Below are 16,881 nucleotides of genomic sequence, written 5' to 3' on the forward strand. Positions count from 1 at the left end.
CCTTTTATCAGATAAAATAAAATAGAATAAAACTCTTTGAAAATAAATAGGCTTTAAATTAACTTGCAATGCGTATAGGCTAATTTCCGTTCGATGTTACAGCCTAGGCTATGCCTTTTCTCAGATAGATAGGGGATAGCCCTGTAAGCTCATACGGGTCTGTATGTCGTCCTGAAGACCGGCTGTTAGATCATATCGCTGAAGTTTGTCTCCATCTTAGTGTAAATGTTGTCCGTTTCGTTTGTTATCCTTGTTATTGTGCGATAAAGTTAAGGCGCTTCGCTTCGGGACACCATTTTCAGCTGAGCACCAAACACACACGCAACACTGCCCGAGAGAGAAGGACCCGCCCCCTTTAGTTAGCCTATAGCCTATAGGCTAACTAAAGGGGGCGGGTCCTTCTCTCTCGGGCAGTGTTGTGTGTGTGCGTTTGGTGCTCAGCTGAAAATGGTTAGAGGGAATTATTTTCACCGGACATTTATGTCCGACGAGTTTTCAATTTGTCGGACTTCAACTATTTTTACCGGACAAAGACCGGTAATTACCGGTTAACGGAAACCCTGGTATGAGGTATGTGTATGTGTATGAGGTATGTGTATGAGGTGTGTATTGACTAACAGGTAATACAATACGGTCCTCCTTTTCTCCCATCTGTCTTTTCCTCTTCCTGCTCTCTGAATCTGTGTTTCTCTCTCTCTCTCTCTCTCTCTCTCTCTCTCTCTCTCTCTCTCTCTCTCTCTCTCTCTCTCTCTCTCTCTCTTTCTCTCCTGCCTTCTTCTCTTTGTTGTGGAACCTTCTCCCCTCAACAGTCAGGCCTCCAGGTTAGTTACATATCCCTTACCTCTTCTTTCTCTCTCTCTCTCTCGGATCTGTATCCATTGCTTCAGAGTACTGTCTCTCTCTCTCTCTGTATCTCTCTCACGTCGTTCCTCGACAGGCTGTCTATTTTTCCTTTCGTTCTACTTTTCCCGCCTTTTCCCTCTCACTCTCCCTGTCTTCACTGAGCGAGAGGGGGGGGGGGGTATTGTGAGTGGGTTTCACTCCCTCTGCATGCTCTGTGACCCCCCCCACCCCACCCCCCATCAGAGTACCTGGTGTGTGTGTAACCTAGTCCTCCTGTATCCCATGATGCACCTGCAGGCAGACGAAGGACCAGAGTAAGAAGGTGGCGTCTCTGAAGCACAAGGAGCAGGTGGAGAAGAGCAGGAACGCCAGGCTGGTGGACGAGGCCAAGAAGAGGGAGGACAACATCTCTGAGAGCTCTCAGCAGGTCAAGGTGAGAGAGGTGCGTGTGCGTGTGTGTGTATGTGTGGGTGTGTCCTTGGAAAAGCTCTCCTGGTTCGCACTGAATGTTCTGACGTTTAGCCCTCATTCAATACTTCTTCCTCTACCCCTTTTTTTCATTTTTGTTCCATGGCTGTCTCTCCTCTCCTCTCCTCTTCTCCCTTCTCCTCTCTCCTCTCCTCTCTCGTTTTCTCCCCCTCTCCTCTCCTCTCCTCTCCTCTCCTCTCCTCTCTCCTCTCCTCTTCCTATATCCTCTCTCCTCTTCTCCCCTCTCCTCTCTCTCCTCTCTCCTCTTCTCCCCTCTTCCCTCTCTCCTCTCTCCTCTCTCTCCTCTCTCCTCTCCTCCCCTCTCCCCCCCCCCAGGACTCCCTGCGGTTGAAGTCGGAGCGTATAGAGGAGCTGGAGGAGGCGCTGAGGGAGAGCGTCCAGATCACAGCAGAGAGGGAGATGGTGCTGGCGCAGGAGGAGTCGGCCAGGAACCACCAGGAGAAACAGGTACACACACACACACACACACACACACACATACACATGCCAACACTACTCTCACACACGCCAACACTACTCTCGCACACAGACATGCTAACACACACACACACACACACACACACACACAGAGACACGCACACACACATGCCAACACTACTCTCACACACAGACATGCTAACACACACACACACACACACACACACACACACGCATACACTACTCTCACACACAGACATGCTAACACACACACACACACACACACGCACACACACACACACGCATACACTACTCTCACACACAGACATGCTAACACACACACACACACACACACCCATGCACCCACGCATACACTACTCTCACACACAGACATGCTAACACACACACACAGCTTCTACACCCTTTCTTCTTTGTCCGTCCCTTCCTGTGGACTCCGGCACTCTTGTCTCTCTCCCCCTCCTCCTCCTCCCTCTCTCCCTGCTCTCCCTCCTTTCTCCAGTTTTTTCTTATCTTCTCATTTTCTCCTGTTTCTCTCTCTTGCTACTCACTGCCTCTCAGAAGCACTCACACACACCAATGCATGAGTCCGACCACTCCCACTTTAAGTGGTCTAAGGTATGACGTGATCCCCCTCCCCTCCTCCTCTCCCCCCCTCCCTGTCCTGTGTGACCCTGTTGATCAGCTTCACCATATAACCGTGTCACCACATTTACCTGGCTTTTACCTGGCTATTACCTGGCTTTTAGTGTCATTTCAAGTATTGGACAATGACCAACGATGGCTAAATTGTCACTATATTTATGCTCAGGCTTAGTTCCAGAGAAACCCTGAGAGTTCCATGTCTATGGGCTGTAGGGGGTGACTGTGATGTAATCGCCAGCTAAATGGAAATGCAGGGAGCAAAAGTAGTATTTCTGTTCTATTTTTGTTCTGTTTACTACTTTCTTGCTGCCCTCTTGCTGTTTTTCACGCACTGTGTGTGTGTGTGTGTGTGTGTGTGTGTGTGTGTGTGTGTGTGTGTGTGTGTGTGTCTGTGTCTGTGTGTCTCTGTCTCTGTCTCTGTCTCTGTCGTGTGTGTCTGTGTCTGTGTCTGTGTCTGTGTCTGTGTCTGTGTCTGTGTCTGTGTCTGTGTCTGTGTCTGTGTCTGTGTCTGTGTGTGTGTGTGTGTGTGTGTGTGTATCTGTGTGTGTGTGTGTGTGTGTGTGCAGATGGAGGAGTTACTGGGGGCCATGGAGAAGGTGAAACAGGAGCTAGAGTCCATGCGGGCCAAGCTGGCGTCCACCCAGCAGAGTCTGTGTGAGAAGGAGACGCACCTCAGCACCCTGAGGGCCGAGCGCAGGAAACACCTGGAGGAGGTGCTGGAGATGAAGTAAGACACACACACACACACACAAACACACACACACACACACACACACACACACACAAGTAAGACACACACACACACACACAAGTAAGACACACACACACACACACACACAAGTAAGACACACACACACACACACACAAGTAAGACACACACACACACACACACAAGTAAGACACACACACACACGCACACAGACAAGTAACACACACACACACACACACAAGTAAGACATACACACAAGTAAGACACACACACACACACACACACACACAAGTAAGACACACACACACCCCTGCTAAGCTAATTAAGGTTATTGATTAGCATTGTGCATATTAGGAAATGTCAGGCCTGCCGTGCGTCCGTCCTCCCTGCAGACAGACAGGAGGATTAGGGTGAATAATGTAGTCCTAACCAGGGTGCTGTGTTGCCCCCTGCAGACAGGAGGCGCTGCTGGCTGCCATCAGTGAGAAGGACGCCAACATCGCCCTGCTGGAGCTGTCCTCCTCCAAGAAGAAGAAGACCCAGGACGAGGTGGCTCTGCTGAAGAGAGAGAAGGACCGGCTGGTGCAGCAGCTCAAACAGCAGGTCAGCCCCCCCGCGCCGCCGGGCATCATGGGAACCAACGTGGGAGACACTCGCTTGCCTCTCTCAGGGTTCCCACGGGTCCTTGAAATCCTTGAAAGTTTGTGAATTTGAGGGGAAAAAGATCAAGGTCTTAAAAGTTTTTGAAAATAGACATGGGTCATTGAAAGTGCTTGAATTCCCCTCTCTCTCTCTCTCTCTCTCTCTCTCTCTCTCTCTCTCTCTCTCTCTCTCTCTCTCTCTCTCTCAAATAATATATATATTTTTTTTTTATTAAACATGTTTTACGTATTTATAGTAGATAAGTCACATTGCTTAACTTAACACAGTAACTTTACACATATTTCACAATATATTGTTTTGCTGTGCTGCGGTAGAGAAGGCAAGAGACCATCTAGTGTTCACACATTCAAGCCTCTCTTTTTAATTGTTGTCTGTGAGCGGATAGTTCCTATTATATCAATTCTCATCTAGATCTGTCTTAAACTATGCCGTCTTGGGTCCTTGAATTTGAGGGAATTGAGTCTTGAAAGACCTTGAAAGTTGCTTGAATGTGATGTTTCAGAAGGTGTGGGAACCCTGCTCTCTTTTCTCATTCTCCTGTTCTTCTCCTCCCTCTCTCTCTCTGTCTCTCTCTCTCTGTCCCTCTCTCTCTCTATCTCTGTCCCTCTATCTCTCTCTCTGTCTCTCTCTCTCTGTCCCTCTGTCTCTCTCCCTCTCTCTCTCTCTCTCTCTCTCTCTCTCTCTCTCTCTCTCTCTGCCTCACACACTCTCAGACTCAGAATCGCATGAAGCTGATGGCAGACAACTACGAGGACGACCATCTAAAGACCGCCCCCGACCAGACCAATCACAAACCTTCTCCAGATCAGGTACACACACCACCCTCATCAGGAGAGAGTCTATTCTGGACTTCAGACCATCAGGTCATCTTTCTGTGATGTGTCTTAAGTGGTTGATGAGTTAACAAGATAAGGTGGGGTCATTCTGACCCCAGGCTCAAACACTAATCCCTCTGCAGCATCTTAACTGACGTTGTCTCTCACACACAACCTCCTGCCTTCTCTCCTTCTCTCGCCTCACACACTAACTAACCAAGTGTTCTTTTCTAAAACGCTGCGGTCTGGGCTAACAGGATGACGAGGAGGGCATCTGGGCATAGCCGACCCCGTGCCCTCCTCCCCCCCTCTCTCTCTCTCAGCCATTTTGTTCAGAAGGGTGAGCACCAATGAGAAAGACAGACTCATCCCTCCGTCACCTACGTCTCCCTTGGCATGTCCTGTCCGTCTCTCTCACTCCGTCTCTCTCACTCGGTCTCTCTCACTCCTTCTCTCTCACTCCGCCAGTCGTTTGTGTGCCGTCCATCTTCCCTCCTGTTGAATGGTCCTCTCCTCTGTTTTCTCACCTTTCTATTTCTGAATCATTCCGGGCGTAGGTTGTCGGCTACGTGAAGTGTTTGGTGCATGTTGCCTGTTCTCATCATGGGTGTTTCTCAGGCGTATACCGTAAGCGACACAAAAACAAGTGACGCTTCACTGACAGTGACTGACTGACCGACCGTGACTGAATGACATTCAATGACTTACAATGGCGGGAGTTGGCACATTTCTGATTTACCACAGCAAGTTTTAGACATTTAGACAGTAATAGACATGTTTTTTTAAAGAATATTTCGTCTAGAGGCTTTTCATCATCAGATATTAGCAAGTTGTTTGTCCGAGTTTTAATGTTAGGTGTGATAATGTTAGGTGTGATAATGTTAGGTGTGATAATGTTAGGCAGGATAATGTTCGGTGTGTGTGTTCGAAATCACTCCTTGTGTACGTAAAACGTAACTTCAAAATGTACTTGAGATCAGTTGTTATGTGTTTGGTGAGGTGATGGTGTGAGATGGTGTTGTCGTCATGGTGATGGTGTGAGATGGTGTTGTCGTCATGGTGATTGTGTGAGATGGTGTTGTCCTCATGCATGTGAGAAGCATCGCTTGTCTCCTCCCCCTGCATGCTCCATGGTCATGTGACTCTGAGCTCTGATGCTCCTCCATGTTGAAGCCCTGGACCAGGAGAACTGGTCTCAGACAGAACTGCTCTCAGACAGAACTGGTCTCAGACAGAACTGCTCTCAGACAGAACTGGTCTCAGACAGAACTGCTCTCAGACAGAACTGGTCTCAGACAGAACTGCTCTCAGACAGAACTGGTCTCAGACAGAACTGGTCTCAGACAGAACTGGTCTCAGACAGAACTGGTCTCAGACAGAGCTGGTCTCAGACAGAACTGGTCTCAGACAGAACTGGTCTCAGACAGAACTGGTCTCAGACAGAACTGGTCTCAGACAGAGCTGGTCTCAGACAGAACTGGTCTCAGACAGAACTGGTCTCAGACAGAACTGGTCTCAGAGAGAACACACTGGGTGCCTAACATTGTCATGATTTGTATTTCTTATCCTCCTCTTTCCCCCCCTCTATCCTCTTCTTTCCTTTCCTTCCCTCTCTCCCCTCCCCTTACTCTATCCTTCCATACCTCCCATGTATTCCTTTCTCTCGCCCCTCTCTCCCTGTCCCTCCTCCCTTGTCCCCCCCTCCTCTGGCCTCCCCCTCTCCTCTCCTCCCTCCAGATGATTCCCCCTCTCCTAGCCCTTTCCCAGAACCGCAGTAAGCTGAAGCTCTACATCGCCCACCTGACCGACCTGTGCCACGACCGAGACCCCAGCATCCTCAGCGACCTGACCCCGCCCACTCACTATCACCAAAGCGACCCTCCGGCCTGGGAGGAGGAGCTACAGAAGATGAGTCTGGAGCAGGTGAGAGGGCGCTCTCCCCTCCTTCTGTTCTCTTCTCTTTCCTTCTCCTCTATTCTCTTTCTTTCTTCTGTTATTTCTCTCTCTCTCTGTCTCTCTCTCTTCCTCTCTCTCTCTCTCTCTCTCTCTCTCTCTCTTCCTCTCTCTCTCTCTCTCTCTCTCTCTCTCTCTTTCTTCCCCCTCCCTGTCACAAACACACACACACACACACACACAAGTGTGTGAGTGTATGAGTGAGGGAGAGAAACTAACTCTCTCTCGGCCCTTGGAGCGGCTGTGTCTCAGGAGGTAGAGCCGTCGTCTAATGATCGTAAGGTCGGCAGATCGGCGGTTCGAGCCCCGGCTGGCCACATGTCGAAGTGTCCTTGGGCAAGACACTGAACCCCAAAATTGCTCCCAGTGAGCGGGGCCGGCGCCTTGCATGGTAGCTTGCCGCCATTGGTGTGTGAATGTGTGTGTGAATGGGTGAATGAGAGGCCGTTGTAAAGCACTTCGGACCAGCTTTGGAGCAGCAAAAAAGGCGCTATATGAGTGCAGTCTATTTACCATTCTTCCTATGGAATCCCTAAACATAGACTCAACAGCAGACTAACTCTCTCTCTGCCCTTCCTGTCCTCCCCAGTTGGAGGGTGAGCTGGAGGTGTGTGAGCGGGAGAGCGGGGAGCTGCAGGAGTACGCCAACAGCGTCCTGCAGCAGATCGCCGACTTCTGCCCCGACATCCTGGAGCAGGTGGTCAACGCCCTGGAGGAGTCCTGCTGACGACCCCACCGCCCCCCCCCCACCCACCCCATCAGCTCCAGACCTCCCAGCACCCCTCCATCTGCACAGTCTCTTGTAGGAAGGAAGAGGCTGTGATCACTTGTTTGTACCCCCCCCCCCCCCCGAGACTTTTTACCCCCAAACATGAAGCTCTCCTGCCCCTCGGGGTGTTCTTCTGCCCCTGGTACCAGTGTTGCTCCATCACCAGATCCCTCCAAAGACTGTTTACTGCCCCTCCATCACCTTCTCAGATGTATAATGCACTTAGACACCCCTCCACTCTGTGTTCTTCTACACTCTTAAGACAGTGGTCTTCTGCCCTTAGATGCTCGACACACAGATGTTCCATCCCCAGCCTCAGGTGGGGTCAGAGGTCAGGGCAGTGTGGGGCAGAAGGACACGTTCTGGCCTGGGGAGTGTCTCATATAGACTCTGAACAGCTCACAGTGGGGTGATGTGGATGCTTGTCAATGTTTTTAGTTTTCTTTCTTCTTCTTCTATCTAAACCAGTGTTTCCAAATGTCAGGACCCAATGGTCGGTCCAGCTAGAAACATTGCTCTGGATGGACGATGGCACGAATTACAGTTTGTTTCTGGAAAACCACTGATTGAAACCAAAAAAATGGTGCATGCGTTCCATTTGATTTCCTCTCTTAGCTTTTTGAGTTTGAGATTCAGTGTGAGAGCTGCGGTCTCTCCACAGGTCCTCGGTCAGTCTGAACCTACGCTGTAGGTGTTCTGCAGAGAGGTTTAACACATAAGAGGGAAGAATCCTAACTTGAAGAATCCCAACTTGAACGTCCACACAAATTCCCCCCCCCCCCCCCACAGACGTCAGGTCTGTTTTATAGGATACGTCAAGTTCTTATCATATTTTTCAAGTTAGGATTCGGCCCAGGGGGAGTAGGGAGCAGAGTTGGGGTAGTGTTGAATGGTTTTCCACTTCTTTATGAGGTATGCAATGTTCGTTTGTTTTCAGAGAGTCAAAGAGTGGCCTTGAAGCATGCACAGGGACCGATACTGGACCTAAATGTGGGAACTTTTATTGGTGCTAGCATGACTTATGACTTATGAAATAAAGGGAGATCCGGTCCCACGGCCATAAGATCTCATCCAAAGTTTCAATAGATATGACTTCAAACCCGCATTATTATATTGTTTTTGATTGACTTCTTGTTCTGGTAGATGCAAATATTGCCCCTTCTTGCATTTTCCCAAATCTTCAGGGCTTAAGATTTTTATTTAAGTGAAAAGGAATAATAGTACATCGGTAAAAAGGATTTGAAAGTCACTACTTAGTGGGTTTGTAAAAAATCAGTTTGTAAATAACTCATTAAATACGTACAGTGACTACAGTACATAAAGGTAACCCAGTCGAAGATGTTGTGAATTCTGTAAACAAAAAAAACAAAAAAAAGTGAAAAGCTTAAAGCAGTGCAGTTGTCTCTTGTGTGTGTCTCATTTTGTCTGAAGACAAAGGATGTATGTGACAGTACTGCCACAACTTGCGGAAAGTCATGTTCTATAAATATATATACATATATAAAGTATGATGTTTACCATGTGGATATATGCATTGAATGTTTGCACAGAATCGTGAGGAGCAAGTCCCTCTGAACAAAATGGCTGACAAGTCCCCGTGTCTTCAGCTCAAACTGAAGAGAGAAATATTTGTGTCAAAAAAACTAACTTTTATAAGTGTCAAAAGATGATGTGTGAAATACACACGTTCTCAAACCGTGACTGTGTGAAGGGAGAGTACTTTTTCTTTTTCTTGCATTTATTTCTAAGACTCATCTTTTATACTTTTGCCTCATCATGGTGTAAATGTACCCTAAAGATTCCAGTGTTTTCTTTTCTATGTCAGAGATGTGTATGGGTGTTAGTGAGAGAGAGCCCTTGGCTGTGTTCCTGTCTGTTCCACTTCGCCACCTCATCATTCCCCTGGGAACAGAAACAAGTCTCCATCCATATGGTCCTATGGTAGAGCGATGTTACGATGTTACAGGCCGTTTAGACATAGGGAGCTGTCACCTCTGATCTCATCTGAAACTTCGTTACCCGACGCATACGTCCCTCTTGGTCTCTGGTGACTTGTCTTTGGTATGGTGACCTGACTGAACTGTTTAAACAAACTAGAAAAAGGACCACCTGTAAACAGGTAGCTGTCCATCAGTCCAAGGTTGAGTGATGATTAAAGCCCACAGAACCAGGTTGCTATTCAGGACCAAAGTGGGAGACTTGTGTCTCTCGTCCTGCCTTTCGTTCATTGGCCCTATTGGTGGACTTGTAAATTCCATCCTTCCCTCCTCCCTGTCTGGGAGCAGCCTACTCTCTATCCAACATACTGCAGGGCTTCATCACACTGCTTCACCAGTCCAGGTCTCAGATCAGTTGATATCTCCCAAAGGAAAGGTGCATTTTTTAAGTATTTGAACAGAGCACCTATTTAAGCCTTTGCCCCTGCCCTTGCCTTAATGTCTGTGGACCATTCTGTCACCACCTCATGTTTCAGACTTCATTCAGGAACACAGCGCTGGTTTAGACTCTTCATTCAGGAACACAGTGCTGGTTTAGGGGCTTATATCCTGTTAAGTGGTTTTCTTTGTTTTTTACTTATTTCTGTTGCATTTGTAAAGGAAATGTACTGCCTTCTGTCTGTTTGTGTTAATAACGACAAAGTAACATAACAAATGATGTAAAAAGAAAGCAAAACAGACATGTTTGTGAGTATTTGCATTTTGTATGTATGTAAATAAACATATCCTATCAGTCTTTCATTCTCTGTGGATTTTTAATTTATACCATGAGGTGTGGAGCTTTTTAAATATGTGTATGATTAACTTTAACTACTTGTATAGCATTTCCTCATTTGAAATAGTTCTAGTGTACATACATTCAAACACAGGTGACTATAGCTGAGCTCTCTATCCTCTACCTCAGCACATCTCCCAGTAACAGCATCCAGTATTCACTCACCACCGCCAACACATGACCTAAAACACTCTTCACCTGCAGCTCTACAACCCAGAGTTCCTAGGCTGGAGATCATGTAATCTTAATACTAATGACTTCATCTCAAAGCCAATTTGCTGGAGAGCCAAGATGAACATTCTAGGATAACTGTCTTAACACTGAGTGTGAGGTAACTTTGTAAAACGTAGAGAAACAGAACAGAGTCAACAAAGCACAAATTGTCAGAAACCATTTACTGAAACATACTCTGCATTTTTATCATAAATATCACTATTAGGCATATAAAACAATTTCAAATGACCCTTTTTTAACAAACACCCCAATAGTCTTTAATTGGAAGCTTCTCAGAAGGAAAGATGTTGAAAGTTGGTGATATATGAATGATATTGCATATAGACGTGACAGTCTTATTCACTCCCCTTCCTGTGTTTCCATGGGGACATGGCAGACAGTTCAGTCATGTCCATAGTTCATGTTGACAAGACAGATTCAGGGAGGCAGATTACCATGCCTGACAAGTGTAATTCCTCAGCATAAGAAACTACTAATTCAAAAGATGTAATAAAAACAAATCAAAAAAACAATTCACTTCAATTTGAAGTACAATTTTCTGAACTACAGCCATTCGTCATAAAAAAATATCTATTAACATAAGCAAAAATACATTGGCTGGAGAAATCCCTTATTCAAAGCTTCATCCAAGGCGTTATGGCCTCTTTGTGCAGTGTTTATGGACTGGGTTAAATGAAGTCTATTACTTAGCATGATCTACTATGTCTACTATCAACACTGGTAAACAGTTAAAGGGCAAATGGAAAAGGGTCGCAAAAATCCCATGTTTTTAAAGTTTTTTTTTTCCATTCCAGGGAAAGATGCAATGGGGTTGAGTTCCCCAGGCACTCCAGTTTTTTTTCTTCTTCAATGGACGAGGTAGCTAGTAAACACCTTATGGATCTGATACAAAGAAAGTACTGAAATAAGAGGGGGAAAAAGCGTAAGATTACCAAAAGCATAACAGTACCAAAACAAGGGATGGAATATTGCAGTGATAGCGAATTAAACTGTTGATTCCTTCTGCTAGAATGAAGTCACAGTATAGTTTAGTTATTAAAGGTAATGTTATAGCCTATACAGTCACTCTCAGGTATTTCAGTAGGACAAACGACCCCTGCCCCCTGCAGTTCTTGGGGGCCTGGCAGGTGACTTTCACCTCACTTTCTCACTCTCCGTCATCTGCCAGAGTCCCAGGTTTAACACTTTAAGGCACGGGAGCTGTGTGATTCTCTCCAGGCCCCTCTTGGTGATTTTGGTGCACCCGTACAGGTCGATCCCCGTCAGCTGCGTCAGGTGGTCGGCGATCAGCTCCAGCCCCTTGTCCGTGATGCGCACGCACTGCCCGATGTTCAGGGTCTTCAGCTCGTGCATCTGGCGCACCATGCGGTTGATCCCGTCGTCGCTGATGTGGCAGGAGCACAGGGACAGGGACTTCAGCTGGTACAGGCCCTGGGCGATGTAGGCCAGGCTCTGGTCCCCAATCTTGTCGCAGAAGGACACATCCAGGCCGTGGAGCTGCAGGGAGCCCATGGCCAGGTGCATGATGCCCGTGTCGCTGATGTTGTCGCAGGAGCGCAGGTTCAGACTGGACAGGTGGGTCATGTGTGACAGGTGGATCATACCTGCGTCTGAGATCCCGCCGCAGAAGCTGAGGTTGAGCACCTTGAGTTTGCTCAGGCCCTTGGAGACGTGCTTGAGGGACAGGTCCGTCAGCTTCTGGCAGTCCTGCAGGGTCAGCTGCTCCAGGGAGAGGCAGCCCTCGGCGGCGCTGCGGGTCATCCCGGCCAGGTGCCCGATGCCCACGTCGGACACATGCCTGCAGCTGCGCAGGTTAAGGCTCTTGAGTCTGTGCAGGCCCCAGGCGATGAGCAGCAAGCCCGTGTTGGTGATGTTGCTGCATCCGCCCAGCTCCAGCACCTCCAGGTTCTTCAGATACTGGGCTATCCGGCCCAGGCTGGAGTCGGTGATCTGTTTGCAAAGGCTGAGGTTGAGGACACGCAGGGACGTGATGTCCTGCACGAAGGCATGTCCCAGGCCATTGTCTGTGAGGTTAAAACATCCACAAAGGTTAAGGCTTTCAATGTTTGGCATGCCCTGGATGACGTAGCTCAGGCTGCGTCGCAGGCTCAGGATCTGGACCTTCTTGATGCCCCGGGCCTGGAGGCTGGGGAACAGGGACGGGTTGGCCCTGCGCAGATGGAGCTTGGCCTCCACCCCCCTCCACACGGACTTGTGGTACGACGCGTCTCTCCAGGCCGCGCACACTTGGGCCACCCTGCCTTTCTCCTTCACGTCCAAATAGCTGAAAATCATCGCTAGGATTTCCGGGAAGAGAGCAGATATGTGGGTCTCCATTTCAAACATTGTTGGACAGAGACAGAGGGAGAGAGGGGGCTTGCCTGGTACAGCTAGGGTGAACTAGCTTTACAAAAGGCAACACTGACCGGGTGGTTCTCCGTTATTTGGAGTGGGCTGATAGCTGATAGCTGTCTTAGCTACTCGGGAACACAATATTTACCACGTCCAGCCTTCCCATCCCACTGTATCTTCATAGCTACATGCATATCTGATGTTTCTAAAGCGAGGTATTCAGGCTGGCTAACCAAGTTGGGCTTATTCCAGTCAGAAGATCGAAGCAGTAATGTAATAACATGAACAACTTAGAGGCAGCTAGCTTAGCATAGTTAGCATTGTTACCAAAAGGCGGAAAACAGTGACGGGTCAGGCGCCTCTGGTCATGTTCAGGTCCGATAACAACCGTGCTTCTTCCAGAGGGTCCAGACGGTCGTTCATGTTCATAACCTGACGTGTAATCTCATCTTTGATGAAGACAATTGCGCCTGTTTTCTGGTGAATCGTGGGTCGCAGAGCTCGGTTGTCTCAGAGCTGTTTGGGGTCTCGGAGCTTCGCTGCCTTTGTCTGCTCGTTTGAAACTGACGAAGGGGCGAAGGCATCTCCTGGCTCCGGGGGGGGGACAGAAATAAACAAACGCACATAAATGAACGATGATTCGTGAACACTTATGGAATTTGATAATGCAACCGTGGAATTGTTCGTATCATTTGGCCTAGTCGTTTGCTCGTTCAAATGTTGTGTTTAGTAGTATTTGTGTAAGGGGAATTATCGTACCGTTTGGACCCCCCCCACCCCCTTTGGTAGTTGGTATCGCCCAGCCCTGCCGTAAAGGTGGGTGGTTTCCTTCCACCGTTGAAACCTTTTCTGGAAATGGTGTCGCACTGTTCCGTTCCGTTCTGTTCCGTTCCGCTCCGTGCTCACTTTGGCAACTTTAGAAGTTTAGAAGGAGAACGAGAAACAGTTTGGGAGAAGTCATCAATGGCATGTTCAGAAATCGCAAATGAATGTAGAACAATAGGTGGAATGACCAAACAACAAAATAGTTGTTTGCCGTGCGTTATTTTGGCCATATCCTCAACTGCGCCTTCAATAAATGTAGTAATAGGCCTAAAATAAGTGTGTGTGTGTGTGTGTGTGTGTGTGTGTGTGTGTGTGTGTGTGTGTGTGTGTGTGTGTGTGTGTGTGTGTGTGTGTGTGTGTGTGTGTGTGTGTGTGTGTGTGTGTGTGTGTGTGTGTGTGTGTGTGTGTGTGTGTGTGTGTGTGTGTGTGTGTGTGTGTGTGTGTGTGTGTGTGTGTGTGTGTGTGTGTGTGTGTGTGTGTGTGTGTGTGTGTGTGTGTGTGTGTGTGTGTGTGTGTGTGTGTGTGTGTGTGTGTGTGTGTGTGTGTGTGTGTGTGTGTGTGTGTGTGTGTGTGTGTGTGTGTGTGTGTGTGTGTGTGTGTGTGTGTGTGCCTCTGCCTCTGCCTCTGCCTCTGCCTCTGCCTGCCTGCCTGTCTGTCTTAGTTTGTGTACGATTTAGTGTATGACAGGCAGGCAGACATGCTTCTTCGCCTGTCTCTTTGACTCACTCGCTCTGTCACACGTTTGGGAGTAGATAATTAGATGTGAGCATGGTGTCTTCTTATATCTTGCTACATTTTGTGAGCCCTACTCTAGAAGGCTACTGCACAGTTTGATGTGCATCTTTGGAAAATATTAAAATCTCACCCAATGTGCTCTACTCACTCTACCAGCCAAGGAGAAGGATAAATAGGTGTGAGCAGTACTCAAGTTGTAAAAGGAAGTCAGGGGGGATGGTGGATTTTATATGGGGACAATTTTAGCATCCCGACAGCGTCAGTGACTTCAGTGTCAGTGACTTGGTAAAAATGTCATTGCCTGTTTGCGTGCCCCCTCCCTCGCCCACAGTATTTTGATCAATATGCGCAAAACTAAATGTTGAAATAGCAGTAATACCACGTTCATTGATCAAATGGCATAAGGGATGGAAAGGATTTCCATTCCATGTATTGATTGTAAGTCGCTTTGGAATAAGGCGTCTGCTAAATGCCAACAATTTAAATGTGAATGTAAAATGAAAGGGGGGATGGCAGTTTTAGAAGGGGGATGATTTTGACTGTTTTTATTTATTTAGTGCTGGGTGTAACCAAATTCAACTCATAGATGGCATGTATGAACATGGCATGTAAACTCAGGGAAAAAAAGTTTGGAAATGTGTGTTTGGTCGATTATTTCTCTGTTGTTACAATGCTAACTGGCATTGTATTTATTTGGAAAGCCTGTTTGTTTACCTTTACAATGAGGTCCAACTTGTAAGGATCATGCATTAGTGGGATGTGCAGCACAGCTGATTATGTGAGTAGCGCCCAATAAAATTCTGCCAAAGTTCTCTGCCAATGCTAAACAGTCTATTCTTTTTTTCCATTTTTTGTGATCAATTTTTTATTTCAGGGAATAATACAAGGGAGTGGTAACATATGTATATAAACAAAAGAGAAATAGAATAACAAAAATCCAGTACAAATACAAAATTCCCATAAACTCTTCCACCCCCACCCCACCTCCCCTTCCCAATCTCCCTTTACCCCAACAGTCCCCCTCCTCCCACCAATGTCCCTCCCGCCAAATACCTCCAACCCCCCCGCCCAATCACAGCCCCCCCCCCCAAACAATGTATTCTGTTGGTATTCACTCTTGTTTTGAGCTCCAGGTTGGCAGCACCTGTGGGGTGCTGCGCCCTACTGCAGTGATCATTGGGTGTCTGCTCCAAGCATCGGCATGCCACGTCTGTCTAATCTGGATGTAAGGCCCGTGTGATAGGCCAAGTTGAAGCTCGTGTTCCGCAAAACCAAGTTGCAGCATTATTTGGAATCAGCCCTGGTACCATCTACAAACTGAAGGCCGAGTTCCTTGAAACCAGCGATGTCAAAGACAGACCGCCAAGTGGGCGTCCCAGGAAGACAACACCCCCAGAAGACCGGCTCATCAAAAGCCTTTGACTGTTGAACCTGTGTTCATTCTTGTGATTCTTTTTATGTATTTATTTATTTTTTACTATGTTTTTAACTTGTAATGTTTATACGGTTGTTGTTTTTTCTCTCTGTAGCACTCTGAGATTCTTTTGAATGAAAAGTGCAATACAAATAAAATGCATTCTTTATTATTCATTATTATTTATCACTCTTACAGCCCTGAGGAACCGTAGGCTGTCTTCTATCTACACTGAGGAACTGTAGGCTGTCTTCTATCAACACTGAGGAAACGTAGGCTGTCTTCTAGAGGTTTGCAGGACGTACAGATCTCTGATCAGACGGTCAGGAACAGACTGCACACAGCCAACCTCCGAGCTCATAAGGCCACCAGGAAGCCTGCAATGACTGCCCTTCACCGCCAAGCCCGTTTGTGCTGGTACCAACAATGGAACCTGAACATGTGGGTGAAAGTCATCTTCAGTGATGAGTCCAGGTTCTGTCTGCGGAAGTTGGATGGCAGGGTCAAAATATGGAGACGACATGGAGAACGCTATGCTGGTTGTTGGACAGATCGAGTAGCAGCTTTTGGTAGTGGGTCAGTGTCATGGTGTGGGGCGGTATCTCCATCACTGGCAAAACAAGGCTTGTCATCATTGAAGGCCATCTCAATGCAGTGAGACATCGGGATGAGATTCTGCAGCCAGTAGTGATCCCATATCTCCACAATCTGGGACCTAACTCCATCCTCCAAGATGACAACGCTCGCCCCCACAGAGCCAGGATCATCACAGAGCCAGGATCATCACAGAGCCAGGGTTATCACAGACTACCTCCAGAATGTGGGAGTAGAGAGAATGGAATGACCTGCCAAGAGTCCTGACCTCAACCCAATTGAACTCTTGTGGGATCGACTTGGCGCTGTATGTGTTAGAGTGACCAACATAGTTGAAAAAGAAGAGAACGCACACCGCAGAAAGCTTGGGCGAGGTGCTGGCGACGGAGGAGAATACTAAAGAATAAAGTAGAAGCCGCACACTTTCGTTCCAGATGCAAAAAGTGAAGATTTATTGACAACGGTTTCAGCCGTAGCCTTTGTCAAGTCTTACTAAAGACTTAAGACTTAAGAATGATAAGGTTCTATCTCCGTTTAGGGCAGTTCAGAGATATTGAGCGTCAAAGTTTTTACATTCGATGTATGTTTTGTGAGATGGAACCTTTGTATTTTATGAATTACTAACAAAAACAAT

The 16,881-nt window shown here is 47.4% G+C and overlaps 2 protein-coding genes across 2 annotated transcripts in view; one reads left to right on the forward strand and one right to left on the reverse strand.

Moving 5' to 3' along the window:
- Nucleotides 1–7,279, forward strand: part of LOC308170330 (ELKS/Rab6-interacting/CAST family member 1-like) — a gene marked incomplete at both ends in the record, with an annotated part of 25,633 nt that extends 18,354 nt beyond the window's left edge. The window contains 7 exons of the mRNA XM_080545101.1: nt 1,141–1,276; nt 1,648–1,779; nt 2,979–3,139; nt 3,577–3,724; nt 4,498–4,593; nt 6,337–6,522; nt 7,142–7,279. Of these exons, the coding sequence (XP_080401227.1) occupies nt 1,141–1,276; nt 1,648–1,779; nt 2,979–3,139; nt 3,577–3,724; nt 4,498–4,593; nt 6,337–6,522; nt 7,142–7,279 (997 nt within the window). The remainder of the gene's footprint in view (nt 1–1,140; nt 1,277–1,647; nt 1,780–2,978; nt 3,140–3,576; nt 3,725–4,497; nt 4,594–6,336; nt 6,523–7,141) is intronic.
- A 3,226-nt stretch (nt 7,280–10,505) lies between these two features.
- On the reverse strand, nt 10,506–13,151 carry LOC308170334 (F-box/LRR-repeat protein 14-like). The gene has a single exon (XM_080545106.1). The coding sequence runs from the start codon at nt 12,671–12,673 to the stop codon at nt 11,462–11,464; it is 1,212 nt and encodes a 403-aa protein (XP_080401232.1). The 5' UTR covers nt 12,674–13,151; the 3' UTR covers nt 10,506–11,461.
- Nucleotides 13,152–16,881: the final 3,730 nt, after the last annotated feature.

The sequence above is a fragment of the Nansenia antarctica genome (genome assembly GCF_963989245.1).
Source record: "Nansenia antarctica genome assembly, chromosome: 14".
Classification (NCBI taxonomy): domain Eukaryota; kingdom Metazoa; phylum Chordata; class Actinopteri; order Argentiniformes; family Microstomatidae; genus Nansenia; species Nansenia antarctica.

What these genes read in the sequence shown, in the direction of transcription:
- LOC308170334 (XM_080545106.1), bottom strand. Translation starts at nt 12,673, where the DNA reads ATGTTTGAAATGGAGACCCACATATCTGCTCTCTTCCCGGAAATCCTA.